At 50.6% G+C, this 15180-nt stretch overlaps 1 protein-coding gene across 8 annotated transcripts in view; it reads left to right on the top strand.

Moving 5' to 3' along the window:
- Nucleotides 1-11026: 11026 nt before the first annotated feature.
- Prkag2 (protein kinase AMP-activated non-catalytic subunit gamma 2) overlaps nucleotides 11027-15180 on the top strand; it is a 240127-nt gene continuing 235973 nt past the window's right edge. For 5 of the 8 annotated variants that reach the window (XM_063250766.1, XM_013152159.3, XM_005003492.4 and 2 more), the window contains exon 1: nucleotides 11029-11607. In XM_063250766.1, the coding sequence (XP_063106836.1) occupies nucleotides 11494-11607 (114 nt within the window). In that variant the 5' untranslated portion in view covers nucleotides 11029-11493. Of the gene's footprint in view, nucleotides 11608-15180 lie in introns of all 8 variants that reach the window. The other 3 variants (XM_063250771.1, XM_063250765.1, XM_063250770.1) reach the window with 2 other exon arrangements.

Raw genomic sequence — 15180 nt, 5'->3', positions numbered from 1 at the left:
TTGTTTTCTTGCTCAGGTAACTTAAAAAGAATTAATGAAGGACATGGCTGCTCCCAGTCGTTAGTGACTTTACCAGGCTTTCTTCAATCACAGGGGGAAAAGTTCTTTCCCTACAGAGGAAGAGTTACACACTCAGGTTCCATGTAAATCCCCAGAGCGATGAGACTACTCAAGACCTGCACTTTTCCTGAGCCTGTGGAATGGGCTGAGCGTCCAGCACTGCTGGAACCCAGAGGGATGAAGGCGTGGGGCCACGAACAGACAGCAAAAGCAGGCTGGGCCAGCTAGTTAGCAAGTACTGTGCTTAGTTACTGAGTGTGCCTGCATAACACTTCTTACCTTTTTTGTTGCTGTTGTTTTGTTTTGAGACAGGGTCTTGTTATATAGTTCAGGTTGTCTTGACCTCACTATGTGGCCCAGGCTGGCCCTGAACTCTTGACGATCCTTCTGCCTCAACCTCCCGAGTGCTAGGATTACAGATGTGCACCAACATGCCCTACTTCTTACCTTCTTTACTTATCACTTCCTTCTCCCTTTTTTTTAATCTCCCCAGATTGTTCTAGAAAAAAAAATTTACACAGGTACAACAAAAAACATGATTAAATTAATTAAAAGAGAGGAGAACTGCCAGGCATGGTTGTGTATGCCTGTAATCCCTATACTTGGGAGGCTGAGGCAGGATGATTACCATGAGTTCAAGGCCAGCCTGGGCTATATAGTGAGTTCAAGATGAGCCTGGTCTATGTAGTGAGCCCTTGTCTCAAAGAGAAAGAGGAGGAGGAGGGGGAGGGGGAGGGGGAGGAAGAGAAAAACCACACCAAAAAATGAGATGTTTATTAGTTACAATTTTTGCATTACAAGAGACAAAAATTCAACACTATGTTAAGGAAATGGGATTAGGATTTTCTTCACCCAAAGGGAGCAGCAGAGGAAGAATTTGTTTTAGGGATGACTGCAATCAAGGCTTTTGTATCTGGGTGCTGTGTTCTACATTCTCCCCACTCAGGCTGTTGTCCTCAGGTTCCAGGCCAGCTGTCCTTGGAACGAGGGACAGCTCCAGGCTGACCTCCAATGGCCTCTGGGTAAGAACCAAAGGAGTAAAAGATGTGGTGTTTTTATACAATGGAATATTACTCAGCTACAAAAAGGATGACCTTGAGGCTTTTGTGGGTAGATGGAGGCAATTTGAGACTACCCTCAGAGGAGAAATAAATCAGACTCACATTTGTAAATATCATATTGTCTCTCTAGTATAAAAAATAATAATGATGACAAACTGAAAGAGTAATAAGATCCAAAATGTATCATAGCTATTGTAATAATGAAAGGGAAAGAAAGTGCTCTGAAGAATATAACTGTATGTATAAGTGTGCAAGATAGATAACCATACTACTAAGTTTTTGTTAGCTCATCAAACAGAATAGTTTGTACTGTCATTGTTTGATTGTTCATTTTTTATGCTTTGATTTTATGACTTGAGCAACTACTTCTAAGATAACAATGTATAATTTATCAACTAGTTATTTCTTACTTTTTTTTTGAAATTCCGTTTTATTTCCACCCTTTTTTCTGTTTTGCTTTTTTTCCTCTTTAAAAAAACAAAAAAAAACCAAAAAAAAAACAACCAAGGGAGTTCTGTTAGTTCCACGGAGAATCCCAGGGAAGGACCTGGTTGGACATCCAGGACCAACCGCCCACCTGAGGGTGACTGTGAATGGCTGAGCTGGGGACCAAGCCCTGAATGTGGCACTGAGGACGCAAGTTCCCTGCAAGGGGGCTAAAGCAGTTAATGGATGTGGTTTGTGTGGCTGTGGCAAGCCAGGTAGGTATCTTACTAGGCCTCAGCTCTGATGTCCCCCATTCTAGCCAGCCCACAAAGTGCAAATAGCTCAGAAGCGCTATTTTCAGATTAAAAACCAAACCAGAATTCTTCTCTAACCTGGGTACAGAATTCTTCTCTACACCTGTAATCTCAAAACTTGGGAGGCTGAGGCAGGATGAACTCTTCCAATTAGTGGCCCACCTGGGCTACATAGTGAATCCAAAGCTAGCCTGAACAACATAGTGAGTGAGACCTTGTCTCAAAAAACAAAAAAATCCCTTAGGAATCTCAGCACATGTCAAATTTCCAAGTTAGGTAACTGCTGGGGGTGGAGGTGCTGATCAGATCCTCAGATATTGGAGGAGGGAATGGCAGGGAATAAAGAAAGCCAAGAGATGAATTTTCAAGATATAAGGGGTGGAGGAGGAGCCTGCCTCTAGTGGACCGGCTCAGTGATGTCCGAGGCTGACCCACTGAGGCGCACAGGGGGAAGGCCATAGAGTATTCGAGGAACAGCAACTGTAGTAAACAGGGGACAATTGAACGGAGAAGTCGTCCTTCTCTGTATCACTGTGCCTGCATCCGTTCGTCCTCAGCAGATGTTATCGTGCCCAGGAATGCTGTGGTTATGTGCCTCTGTGTGCACCAATACAGGTAGCTTCCCACATACTTCTCTGTCCTGAGAGCAAGGCCCAGTGGCCTTGGAGCCACAGGATCCCAGTCATGTAGCCTGGCTCCAGGCATGGTAAACTACTATTTTGCATAGTAGGTCCCCAGCAGCTAACAACCATTAGCCCTGGTCTTAGTAAAATGAAGTGTTGTCCAACATTGTTCCGGACAGTGCTGGCAGGAGCATCCAGGTAGGAAGAGCAGTCTCCATGGAGGTCGCCAGCCTTCTTCTTAGAGCCCTGCCCTGAAGCACCCTCTCCTAAGCCCCAATATCAAGCAGTATCTTTCTAAACCCTGCATTGTCCTGCTCCTGTCTTCATCAGCTTCCCCTTTCCACCTTCTCTATGGTGACATTATATATACAGGCCTCTAGCTCACTCTGCTGCTCAGTAATCTGTAAGTCACTCTAGAACAACTCCCCAAATCAACTCTTCCTACAATACCAACAAACTCACTTTTACACCTGACACATCTCTCTTCAGCAAAGATCTGAAGGCATTTGCAAACACACAAATAATATTCCCAACTGCAGTGAACATGATTCACAGAAGATGGAAAGGGGAAGAACAAGGAAACCCCCTTCCCCACATTCCCCTAGGATGGGATCTGGAGAGGGAGAGAGAAGGAGAGTTAGAGGGACAGGAAGAGGGAGAGGGAGGGAGAGGGGAGAGAGAGGAGGAGAGGAAGTGGAAGGGGGCCTCAAACTTGTATCAGTCCTCGTGCCTCAGCCTCTTGAGTACTGGGATTACGGGCATGTGCCACCACACCCAGCTCTGTTTGTGTGCATGCGTGGTACGTGTGTGTGAAATGATTCCTGCAAGATCCAGTGGGCTCACACCCACGCACACACTATGAAACAGGAAGTGCTAGTGCCTATGTTTACTTTACAGTGACAGTGAGTCTGTCAGCTATTTTCTTACTTGTGTGGCCAACATGTCAGGATGGATCTTGGACATATTCTATCCATCAGAGACATGGTCTGTAGACTCATCACACAATATGTATGGTCTGAACACAGGCAGAAGAAGCAGCAGTTTCTTCTAATGACCACAGAAAACCCTGGTGTCTATCTCAGCTTCCCAAGGACTCAGGGAGAAGGAAGAGGGCATCCTGATGACCATCTGATGAGGAGGACTCAGGAACCCTCCAGTTCAGCTGTCCTTTGCAGGTAAGACCCTGAGGCTCAGAGAGGTGCATCACTGCCCTGCGTGGCAGGACCAGAGGCTGGCCTGCCCAGCACCATTTCCACGCTCAGTAAATAGGGCAAAAGCAGCTGTGATGATCTCTCTCCTCTCCTGTCTCACGTCTTTTTCAAAATAAATACCAAGTGGATTCAACATTGAAATATACACTTCTTTGCATGTAAAAAAAATAAATGAGGCCATAAGGATGCACAAATAAATAGGGGGGATATTTTATAAATAATGTTGAAGTAGGAGGGGCATCTTTAAATATGACATAAATCCCAGTATATAATAAACCATATAAGAAGGAAAAAATTTGCATGGAAAAAAGGTATGATAAAATCAAGAGGCAAATAATAAACTGGAAAGAAATACTGGCAACCCCAGGTACTGAGAAGGAACTAATGTCCTCAACACACCGTATGGAAAAGCTGGAAGAGGAAGCTTCCAGTGAGGGTGCAGGGTTACAGGCACAGGTGTCGGCGGTCTGCAGACTAACTGGCCCCTGGGAAGACAGAGCAGTGGTCTGTGGACACCCCTAAAGGGCATGGTCCCTGTTCCAGAATTTCTGTGGCAATGCTGCATCCTTCAGGGCGTTCCAACTGCACAGAGTGACCATGCACAAGCTACCTGGCCTAGAAAGCAGCCTACATCTCATTGGTAGGCAACTGCTTATGTAAACAAATGTAACAATAACAAGAACAATAAGTTATGTGATGTTTGTGCACTGTAATACTACCCAGCTGCGCTCAGGAGAAGCAGGTCTCTAAGATCTGGTGCTGACAATCTTCAGATGAGTGGCAGGTGAGAAGGCAAGGGTGGTGCCCCAAGCTGCCTCTTGTGTTGGGAGCACTTGCGTGGACTGCACCCCACCCGCCTGCAGGAGCTTTCTCATCCCTGCTCTCCACACCTCCTCTTCCCGCCAGCTAGTGGCACTGTTTTCTGGTCACAGAAAAATAAAGGCACTCAGGAAAAAGCCTGATCTCCCAGCTGCCTGAGACCTGGTAATCAGGTGAGCTGTCCCCTCTGAGGCTGGCCACAGCTGCTATAGCTCAGCCCTCTCCACTCCACCGGTGCTTGGCTCCTGTGAGTTACTTTCCTCTTTCCTGTGTCATCCTTTCCCTCCAGCTGAAAACATGCTGCAATGTCCCCCACTCGGAAGGCAAAATCCCTCTCCTGACCCCCACCCCCTTTGGCCCCTGCCCCATTTTTCTGCTCCCTTGTCCAGTGAAGCTCCTAGACATGAGTGTCCACTACTTACTGCTCTCATTCTCATCAAAATTCTGCCACCTTGAGCTGGCCTTTAAATCAGCTACCCTCAGGGCTTACCCCTAGTACAGCTCTCAAATTTCTGCTCAAATGTCCAGGGGATTCTCATTCATATTCTCTCTCTCTCTCTCTCTCTCTCTCTCTCTCTCCTTTTTGTGGTGCTAGGGATTGAACCCAGGGTGCAGGGCACAGGCATCGGTGGTCTGCAGACTAACTGGCCCCTGGGAAGACAGAGCAGCGGTCTGTGGACAGCTGTAATCAGGTGAGCTGTCCCCTCTAAGGCTGGCCACAGAGAAGAACTCTACCAGAGCTACATCCCCAGCCCATCCAGAGTATTCTCAAGCCAGGGCTGAGGTTGCCCAAGGTAAAACCTCTACACCCCCCCCCACCACTCCTGTCTCCACCTCCCATTAGCCTCTTCCAATTGGCCAAACCTAAACAGACGCCAGTTGGCAAAACATTCTGCAGGACAGAAACTGAGTCTACCAGCAGAGGCAAACAGCCACCCAAGTTTACCCTCCTTCTGATGAACAGGGGTGATCTTGGCTGCTATGCCCACTATCTGAGGAGGAAATGGTTAAATGACCACGCCTCCAGAACTGTGTTGGTGAACAACAGGGTGTGTGAACTACATCAGTCTCTTAAACCTGCAAAGAAGCATGGACTTGGAATCACTGGTCCTATGGAGGGTCACAGGCTCTTTGGAGCACCCCGAGAAACAGCTCCTCTCTGTGCATCCTATCACAAGTCAGCGGAAAACTTGCTGGCCTCAGTGCCAGCCACAGTGAACCTGGGCCCCTGCTGAGTATGGGCAGTGAGACCCGAAACCTGCCCTCCCCTGCACTCAGATAGTTTGTGCCACAAACTACTGAGCCACAATCTGCTTCCATCCTCAGAAAACGCTGGGAGCCCCATGAGTCCTGAGGGAATAGGCTCTACAACGACAAGAAGATGTTCTTCTGTACAGGTTTTGTTATTACGCTTCAATTTTCGATCTAGAGGGTAAAAAGCTAGAATGAGTTCGGACAGACACAAACAAGGCAAGACCTTTTGCACAATGGTGCTATTGGGAGTGTGTTTTGTAACAATGTAAAGGGGCCTTGTGCAAGCCCACACCATGGCCCCACTTGGAAAGTTTCTCTCTCCACCATTCTCTCCCAAGAACTCATGGATTCTAAGAGCTATATTTAGGAACATTGTACAAAGTATCTTTGACCCAAATGGCATAAGGAGAGTTGTCAAAAACTGCTGTGCCCTTGAGAACCACCTTACATGCCCAGAGCCCTTGGACTGAGTGTCCCTACGGGCTTTGTTGGTGCCCAAATGGGCAATCACCAAGCATGGAATAAAGTGCTAAAGGACAGAGGCAGAAGCCAGCAAAGTCACGGGGATGCTGTGGGAGGGACACAGATTCTGCTGATGGTGCCTGAGTCTCTCCAATGCGCCTCAGTGGTCAGGGGTTCTAAGCCTGTGTACACATGAGAATCAGAGTTGCTCCCGCCACTGTGCTGTCCAAATGCTGCCCATGCCCAAAGCACAGACAGCATGTAAACATCTTCTAGAGTTTTGTTAAAAGCTCTAACTGACACGCTAGAGCCTAGGACGAGATGTCATATGAAAGAAGACATGGGTGGGGGACCCACAGCTTCAGACAAGCCATCATGTAACTCAGAGCTGAATTTGCACTGCAGCATAGAAAGCTGGGCTGGTATAACTACCAAAAAGGTTATTATTAGGATTCACTTGCATTCTTCCATCCTGTACCAACAGATGGGTGAATGAGAGATTCACCGTGGGGTACAATTTCCCAGGACTAACGGGTGTGAAGTTGAGACTCAACACACAGAGACTTTTAGTCAAATTCTGCAGCTTGGAGGGCCTGGATCTCCCACGGGCAGGGAGGCAATGCTGGATCATTAGACAAAAGTCAAATGAGACTCCCCATAAAACAATTACGGAGGCAGCTGTGCACAGAAGCAAAGGCTGATTCCCAGCAAATGCAGAGTCCGTGGCTCCTGCTGAGCCAGAAAGGGTGCATGGTTTGTGGAATGACTTATTCTTTTATTTAGCAAACAGACACCTTTTCACTGCCTTGTGCTTCATGGTCTCAGATGCCCTGCTTGCTAAACCTGTCTCTCAGGGGAACCTGTCACCCTGAGACTGTGATTAGGCACAGAGCTGGTCAGCACCCTCTAGAGTGAAGGTATGAATAGCAAATCTGTCCCTGGGGAAAATACTGCTACCAAGTTCATCTTTCCCTTAAGCCAAAACACTTGTGGGATTTCACCATCAGTACTGTTTGTGTTTGGCTGACATTACAGATGAAGGACCACCTGGAACACTGACACAGGATGTAGCCAGCTCAAGTGCCCCAGAAAATCAAGACGGATCTATAGAAGAGTAGTCAGGAGATGCACTATACGGGTTCATCTCGGGCTCCTGGTCCCACTTCCCTTGGTGGTCTGTATTAATGACACTATTTGCACCAGGGAGCAAAAGCTACTATGACACTATGTAGCTGGTTCCAAACCAAATGAATAATAAAAACAGGAGTGTGACTTTGCCTTGGATGTCACGATTACGTAACACAGCCTTGGCTTGGTGTCAGAGGCTATCATAGCATTTACAAAGCACCCATTTCACGAGCTTGGGTAGAGAACTTCTTTTACATTAACCCACACTTTTTTGTCTTTTGGAGGCAGGGTCTCACTACACAGCTCAGGCTAGTCATGAGCTCACTGTGTAGCCCAGGATGGTCTCGAACTGACGATCCTCCTGCCTCAGCCTCCCGAGTGCTGGGATTACAGGTGTAAGCTACCACGCCTGGCTCATAATCCACATTCTTTAAATTGTCTTCTCTAAATAAAACACTGGCCTGGATGGGCCAGTGGTAGCATCATCAGGAGGGGCTAGTGTGCCGCAGAGGTTCTGGACGTGTCAGCCCTCAGACGGGGATTCTAGATGAGGAGGTGATGTTAGTTATAATGGTACAGCAACTATACAAGACATGATTGGTGCCAAACAGTGTCAGATGCACTAAAATACGTACGACACCATGGCCCCATCTTGTACTAATGCTGCACAGAATTACCAACTCTCACAACCCTCAGCCCTGACCAGTGACACTCCTAATGGAAGGCACATCAACATGCCCTGCTCCCTACCTTTGTCCTATCCCAAACATTCTCTATCGAAAGGCCTGAGACCCTTCCTGTTGCTACCTCTTTGTTTTTAATGGCCAGTTCTTTGGGAAGGGCACTTTGGGAGAAATTCAATCAAAGACAAACTTCTAAAGCAATGAACACAACAAGATCACACAAAATATACTCAAGACAATATGGTAGCCCTGGCTCAAAGGGTTTTCTTAGAGATGGGGAAACTAATGATTTGCTCCCTGTCATAAGGCTAGTCAGAGGTGGTGAGGAGTGGGGCTGCAGTGCACTGCAGTGCAGTGTCAGGTGAGACGTCCTTATCACTCAGGAGGACAGAGCAGTGCAGTGGGCAGACAATGTATCACCGTGCCAAAAATTCAGTCATCAAGATAAATAATATTGTTGTGCAATGTTTTTCTTTAAAGACATCAGAATTTTTCACAAAGGAAGGTGCAATCCTGGAGCTTGAGGCAAACTCAGTAATAACAGTATTGATATGGTTCCGATATCTTTGTTGACTGTAGATTTTTACGGCATTCATCTTGAGGTGGTCACAAGTAGGGTGTGCAGAGATGGTGCACACCAGGGGTCACCACATAGACATCTACCCCTGGGTGTGTCACAGGTGGCTACTGGATGCACACCCAGTAGGCAAGATGGGGAGGTGGTGTTTAGAAAGTGCCCCAGAGCAAAATAATTGCTTTGTTCTTTCCATTCAGTGACTTCACTGATCCGGAGACGTACGATCAATTTACTAAAGACTTTCCAGACAGAAAAATGGGACTGGTGAGCTTCTGACATCATTTACAGGAAACATTTGGATTTCAGAAATGCTACATATGGTGCCAAAAATGTTACAACCCTCAACCCATGGAGTAAAACAGTTTGATTGTTATTTGGGGTTTCTTTGTTTTTGTTTTTTGAGACAGGTTTTGATTCTCTTGCCCAGGCTGGGCTTGAACCTGTGTGCTCAGGTCATCTTCACTTCACCCTCTAGAGTAGGGACCCTGGGCACCAAGAAAATGTTTTGATTTAGGATTTTAAGGCATTAAGTTTGTACTCCAGCAACATAAACTCAAAGAACAGATTTACTTATTGATGAAGGATTGTACTACTTACACAAACCAATTCATCAACGTATACCCTTGCTAAAAAAACGGCTCTATAAAGTTTGTGGCATCGGGAGTGCAGTGGGATTCCCACCTTGAACTCTTCTCCCTCACCACCAACCTTCTCCCTTCTGATTGCTGTCTTTCCTTCAAAACCAGCTCTCACCAAAGGACGAGTCTTGAGCACCCCGGCAAATTACTGCGACAGGGATTAACATCTTAAACTACAAACCTGACGCTTAAATTAGGTATTGAGTTTTAGAGGTAGTTTATACTAAATTCCATAGACTGAAGATCTTTTTTTTTTTCTTTTGCCTCAACCTTTTGCGGAGTTAATATGGTCTTGTAGAGTCACCTGAAATCCTTCAACAAGGAAGGAGCCAGCCAGAAAGAGCTCAAAAAACTCCGAACGCTGGGCCAGTGATCATAAAGAGGTGATCATAAAGAGGTTCCTGCAGAATGCCCGAGCTGCCCCCAGGCCCTGGCCCAAGGCTGGGGATATCTTCTAGTCTGGCTTCATTCTGGGCTGGAAAGCAGGGGAAGAGGAGAAGGCACTCCACTGCCATCTCTAGGAACTAGGGACACCTCCCTGCCTCCACCCCCAACCCCTGCCCGGTTCACTTGGGTCAGCAACCGGGATCCCTTCGCACCCCAGGCACGCCCTTTCCCCGAGGCGCAGTTCCTAAAGCGCTCCTTCTCCGAGGTGCGAACCGCGCCGAGGCCGCATCTGGTGTCCCCAAAGCGATTCCTGTCGCATGTTTTCTCCCGTGGCCTGTCTTCTTTACTGATTTACCCAAAGCCGCTGAGCTGACGTCAGCATTCAGACAACTTGAGCGACTTTTGCGGTTACCCAGTCCTCAGACACGCAGCGGGCGGGGAAGCCAACCCCGCTTCCCCACCCCAGCTACAGCCCAGGAGCCGAGGGCGCGCCATGCTGGGGCGCACCCGAGGGTGTGGGTCTGATGGCTGGAGTCAGGTCCGTGGCCCAGTGGCGCTAACGGAGCCCGCGGCACGTGGAGCCCTCCCCTGGTTCCTGCTGCATTCCCAAGAACTCTGCGTTTTCCGCAGCTCGGGGACGCGCACTTTACCGCGGATCCGCTGCACAACTCTATGAATCTGAAAATCGCCAGGCGGCTGGGCTAAGCCCACACTCACACAGCACGCAGGCGTTCGCCGTGTGCATTGGGGTCGCGCGCCGGGCGGGGCCAGAAAGGTCTCGGTTATCCTCGAAACACTTGCTGGACCACGCGCAGCCCACCGAGCCCGGGGGCCTGCGGGCAGCAGGTCTGCAGCAGAAACCAGCTGCAGGCGCGTGTCAGGCTGAGGGCAGGGCCTAAACAGAGACACTGGAAGGGAGATGGCACCGAAAGCTGCTCCCAGCGAGTCCCGGAACTCCGGGGGAGCGGGGACAGCCCTCGGCGACCCGGGGGCGGCGGGATCGGGGCTGTGGCGCCGCACGCCGCGCACTTCCTGTACAACGCGCACCGCCTTCCATCACGCCGCACTCCCAGAGCCTGCGTCTGTGCCAGGCCCGGCCCCTGGCGGTCGCTCCTCTGCCCCCCGAGACTGTGGCACGGCCCAGAGCTGTCTCTGGCCCTCCTGGCCCCACGGCGTTACGGGCGCTACCTGCGGCGGGCAGAGCCGAGCGATCAGCAGCCAGGACTTGTGCCCACAGCCACGCAGTAGCCCAATTGCGAGGAGCTTTCGCCTTTGCACCTCCTCTTCCCCTCCTGCCCTCCCTCTCGCGCGGAGAGGACCGCCCCGGTTCCAGGCTCCCGGGTGCTTTATTCTGCGGCCGAGGGTCATGCAGTCAAATACGGACCGTCTCACGCTCTCCACCTAGACTCAGGCACCAGAGCGCAGTCTTCCAAATTGTTGTTTTTAACTGCACCTGCCTCGGAGATTACCTCCGGGAAGCTGTGGGAGGAGCCGAGAGGGTGGAAAATGCTGCCTTGCTTTGCAAAAGGAAGAAAACTTTGTCACCCAGCAGGAGACCGCTGCCACGCGTAACCAGCACAAGCGCGGGCTTCGGCACCGATTTTGCACCCGATGGTTCCGTAGGAGAAAGTGGGCGCCGAACTCCGCGCTCTCGGGACTCCCAGCACCTGGGTGGTGTGCCGCGAGTTCCCTGCTCCACCCCCTCCCCGCGGAAGCCCCACGCGGTGCCTTCACGGGGGAAAGACAGTCATAAAGAGCGCGTGGCCCGGGACCAACCCCAGCGGCCGGACGAGGCAGGGAGGGGACCGAACCCCAGGGGCGAGTCCCCGGCTTAACTTCTGGTTAAAGTTATGGGAAGCGCGGCCATGGACACCAAGAAGAAGAAAGAGGTTTCCTGCCCCAGAGGGAGTGGCGGCAAGAAGAATCCCAGCCAGAAGAGGCGATCGCTGCGAGTGCACATTCCAGTGAGTCCCGGCCCTGCGGTGGCTTCGGGCCGCGGCGCCTAGGCGGTTAACGCGGGACGCCTCGCGCGCGCCGTGCGCGCCCCCAGCCCGTCCCTCTGGCGGCGGCGGCTGGGGGGAGGGGACAGGGCAGGGCCGGAGCTGATCGGCGGATCTGAGGCTGGATCTTGCTCCCCACCCTCTGGCGGCGGGATTGGAGACTGTAGGGGCGGGGGCGGCTGCGGAGGAGCAGGGCCGCGGGGCGCGCTCCCGGGCCCCCGGGCGCGGCTGGAGCCCTCTGGGCGTGGCCCCAGAGCCAGATTGGTGCGAGTGCCGGGGGCGGTGCGTAGGGTTGTTTTGCAGAAAAAGGACGGTGTGGTCCGAGCTTGCGGAGGGGGAGGGAAGAGGGGGCTGCAGAGGACGGAGTCGGACGGAGTCGTCTCCCCATTAATTTTCTCATGTACGTATCTGGGACCTGAGAGGGTCCTCTTTGCAGCCATTTCCTTGGCCAGATTCCTGGAGCAGGTTTTGGGCCTCTGTGGTATTTGGGGGTTCGGGGCTCCCTAAACCGGGCAAGACTGCCTCGAACTTCAGCCTTAGCTACACCAGCAGCTTAAGGTGGACTTTTGGCGATATCGATCGATCTTCGTCTAACCAGAGGGAGCGGCTAGCGGGGTCGTGCGCCCACCCAGCTCAGAAGCCCTATGCCGCTTGTCCTCTTCTCTGACCGGTAGGGTGGGGTGGTGGGAGGTGCGTCTGCGGGCGGTGCTTATCTGGACTCCAAGGGTGCGCTGCCCCTCACCCCCGTCACACCCTTCGCCACGACCAACCCAGTAAATGCTTGTCGGAACACACGTGCTGGCACACCCCCGGACGAGCGTGCACAGACCGAGCACGCGCACAGATCAGAGGGCTCCAAGGAGAAAAATGTGTTCTCTCACCTACATGGTGAGAGCTGGCGTGTTGGTAGCTGGTGACTCTCTTTCCTTAGGCGTTTTCCTCCTGCACCTTGCTGTGTGAAGGCCTTCCTTTAGCGCCTCTCCCACCCAAAAGTTCCCTCCCTGTGGGTGCATGTATCACACAGATGTGGGAGGGGAGGGGTCCAGGGGTCACGGCCAGCCCTTCCGGTCCCAGTGGAAGTCCAAGGAGCGGGAGACTGGACTCACCTGGCTGCTGTATGGCCACCATGATGGTGACACGCAGTAATAAGGGTTTGATGGAAAACATTAAAAGTTGGATGTTGCTACTAAAATCTCTGTTTAACGGTGATCATTTATTTCACCAGTTTGTCTCATTTGTCGAATGGGGAAAATACCCATTTTGCCTGCCTTGTTACATGAATGTTGAAATAAAGTAATTCGTGGTAAAGGCATTACGATTTTAAGCATAATATACATGTATAACTACTCCATAGATACCAGGCCACCAAATTGTAAAAGGCAACAGAGGAGGGGAGAGAAGGTTGTAGTGACATTGTCCTATGGATGGGCCATCTGGAGCAGCTTGTCACAGACGCCACCTGTGTGCATGTGCTTATGTGTGTACACACAGCTTTGTGATCATGGGCTCGCGGGTCGGTGCTGGTGCTAGTGTAGGACAAAACCCAGAACCAGTGACAGCGATGACAGTGAGCATCAAAAACTCGTGTTGTAGTTGGAACACCAGGGCCGCCCTTGCAGCCAAGGGTGACACGGCAGCTTTTTACAATATTCTCAGCATCCTGTCCTCCCTGAATGTGGCACTCTCTCCACAGCAGTTGAGTGAGTGTCAGTCCCTGTGTGCCCTGTGCTTTCCTTACACTGAGATCCAGGGCCAGAGCAGGGGCTTCTGCCCTGGTCCTCACTAGGCTTGCAGTTGCTAGGGGGACCAAGGTGTCACCCACCTCTCACCTAGTTCCGTAATTATCTGAGAGGTGATGCCAGTAAATGATCCAGAGTTATAAATGACAGTAGCAGCTTGTAGAAGTGAGGAAGAGCTGGTGGGGAGCCTGTGTGTTTCTTCTTTAGCTCGGAGGGAGAGATGGCCGCTTCCAGGATAGTGAGAACTTGTGTCTCCTGGAGGGAAGGGCATAAGGACCAGGTTACAATGCAGTGGGTTCCTCTCAATTGAGACAGGTCAAGCAGGAGCTTGAGGGGGGGGCTACTAGATTTACTGTGTAGGAATACAAAATGCCCAGTGAGATTAGGATTGCAGGCAAATAACATACCATTTTTGTTTTTCTATTTTATTTTTTTCAAATCCATTTTATTGAGGGATAAAAATAATAAGAAGAAAAAAACTACCACAAAATTTCAAAACATGTCATTCAGGAGCAATCATGGTACATGCACTGCACATTGTCATCCCCAAATCATTCACCCAGAACTCAAGACGGCTGCCTTCAATTAACATTCAATATTTTAGCACAAGCGTGGCCCATGCCATGTTTGGGCTGTGCTGCTTTTTCCCACTGTTTCTGGGAAATTTCAGTTTCACTGGGTGTCCTGGGTCTTCTCAGGCAAGCCTACCTTGGGGCCAGGCCCAGGCATGAGGAATTCCACAAAGAGATGTGGGGAATGCTGTGGGTGCCCTGGCCCTGAAGTCTGTGGTCACCCTGACCTCACTTACAGCTTTGGGGTGTAGCCTTGCACTCTCATCCTTCTCTTTGCCTGCAGGAGTCCTTCTGGCCATGGCCACTGGCTCAGCCCAGTTCAGGGACAGCTGAAAGGGCTGGGGTGGTGCTGAGGGACCATTGGAGGGGTATAGTTGTGGAACAGTAGCCAACCCCCCTTTCCTAGGTGGGACAGTTCTGAGTGGGTTCTGCAGGACATCTCTGGCTGGGGTTGGACCCTCCTTAGTCACCCCATGGCTCTCCTAGCTTCTCTGCCTCTGTCTCCTCACTTGTGAGGAGCTAAAGTACCAAACCTGAGTTTTTTCCAGGTGTCATTGTGGGGAGGGACTAAATGGAGACTATTAAATGCAGGCGAGAATTACAGTTCATGGGAATGACTTGGAAAGATGGAGTAAAGGAATGAGGGCTCAGGGTTGGGGAATGAGTACCTGAACTAGGCAGAATGTGAGAAGAACTGGGAAGGGCAGGTGGGGGAGCTCTGGAGGACGGGTGGGCCTTCTGCCTGGCTGATGGTGAAGGAGCCAGAAATAGAGCTGACCTTGTTAGGAGATGGAGATGATCAGTGGAATGACCTGTTCTTGGGGAAATCAGTGAGCTTAGTCATAGCCACGGGGTCGCTGAGCCAAGAACAGCAAATCTGTGGGGCAATCGAATCCCCCACATCCCAGGAATGTCATGTCCAAAGGTAACTTGGATTCCAAGGAGCTGTTCCTTAAAGACTGTGGCTTTGGCAGCCCTGTGAGTATGGGACATTTGATAATGTCCAGTGGCATTTGGCTGTTAAGACCTCCAGAGTTTCTAGGGACCACAACCTTTTTCTTCAATTGGACTGAGTCGTTTAAGGCACCTAGGTTCCACCCCCATGTCTGGTGCAGAGAAGGGCGATGGCTTCTGGTCTTGGAGAAATCACTGAAAACCTCCTCCCTTGGACTGGAATTGTCTTTAGCCATCTTTATCTTCACCCCACTTCCAACCAATGGCCCCCA

Source organism: Cavia porcellus, unplaced genomic scaffold (assembly GCF_034190915.1).
Source record: "Cavia porcellus strain 051 isolate PalLab524CR breed Dunkin Hartley unplaced genomic scaffold, mCavPor4.1 scaffold_6, whole genome shotgun sequence".
Lineage (NCBI taxonomy): Eukaryota > Metazoa > Chordata > Mammalia > Rodentia > Caviidae > Cavia > Cavia porcellus.
Note: the sequence above shows the minus strand (reverse complement) of the source record. Positions and strands in the feature narration are given on the sequence as shown.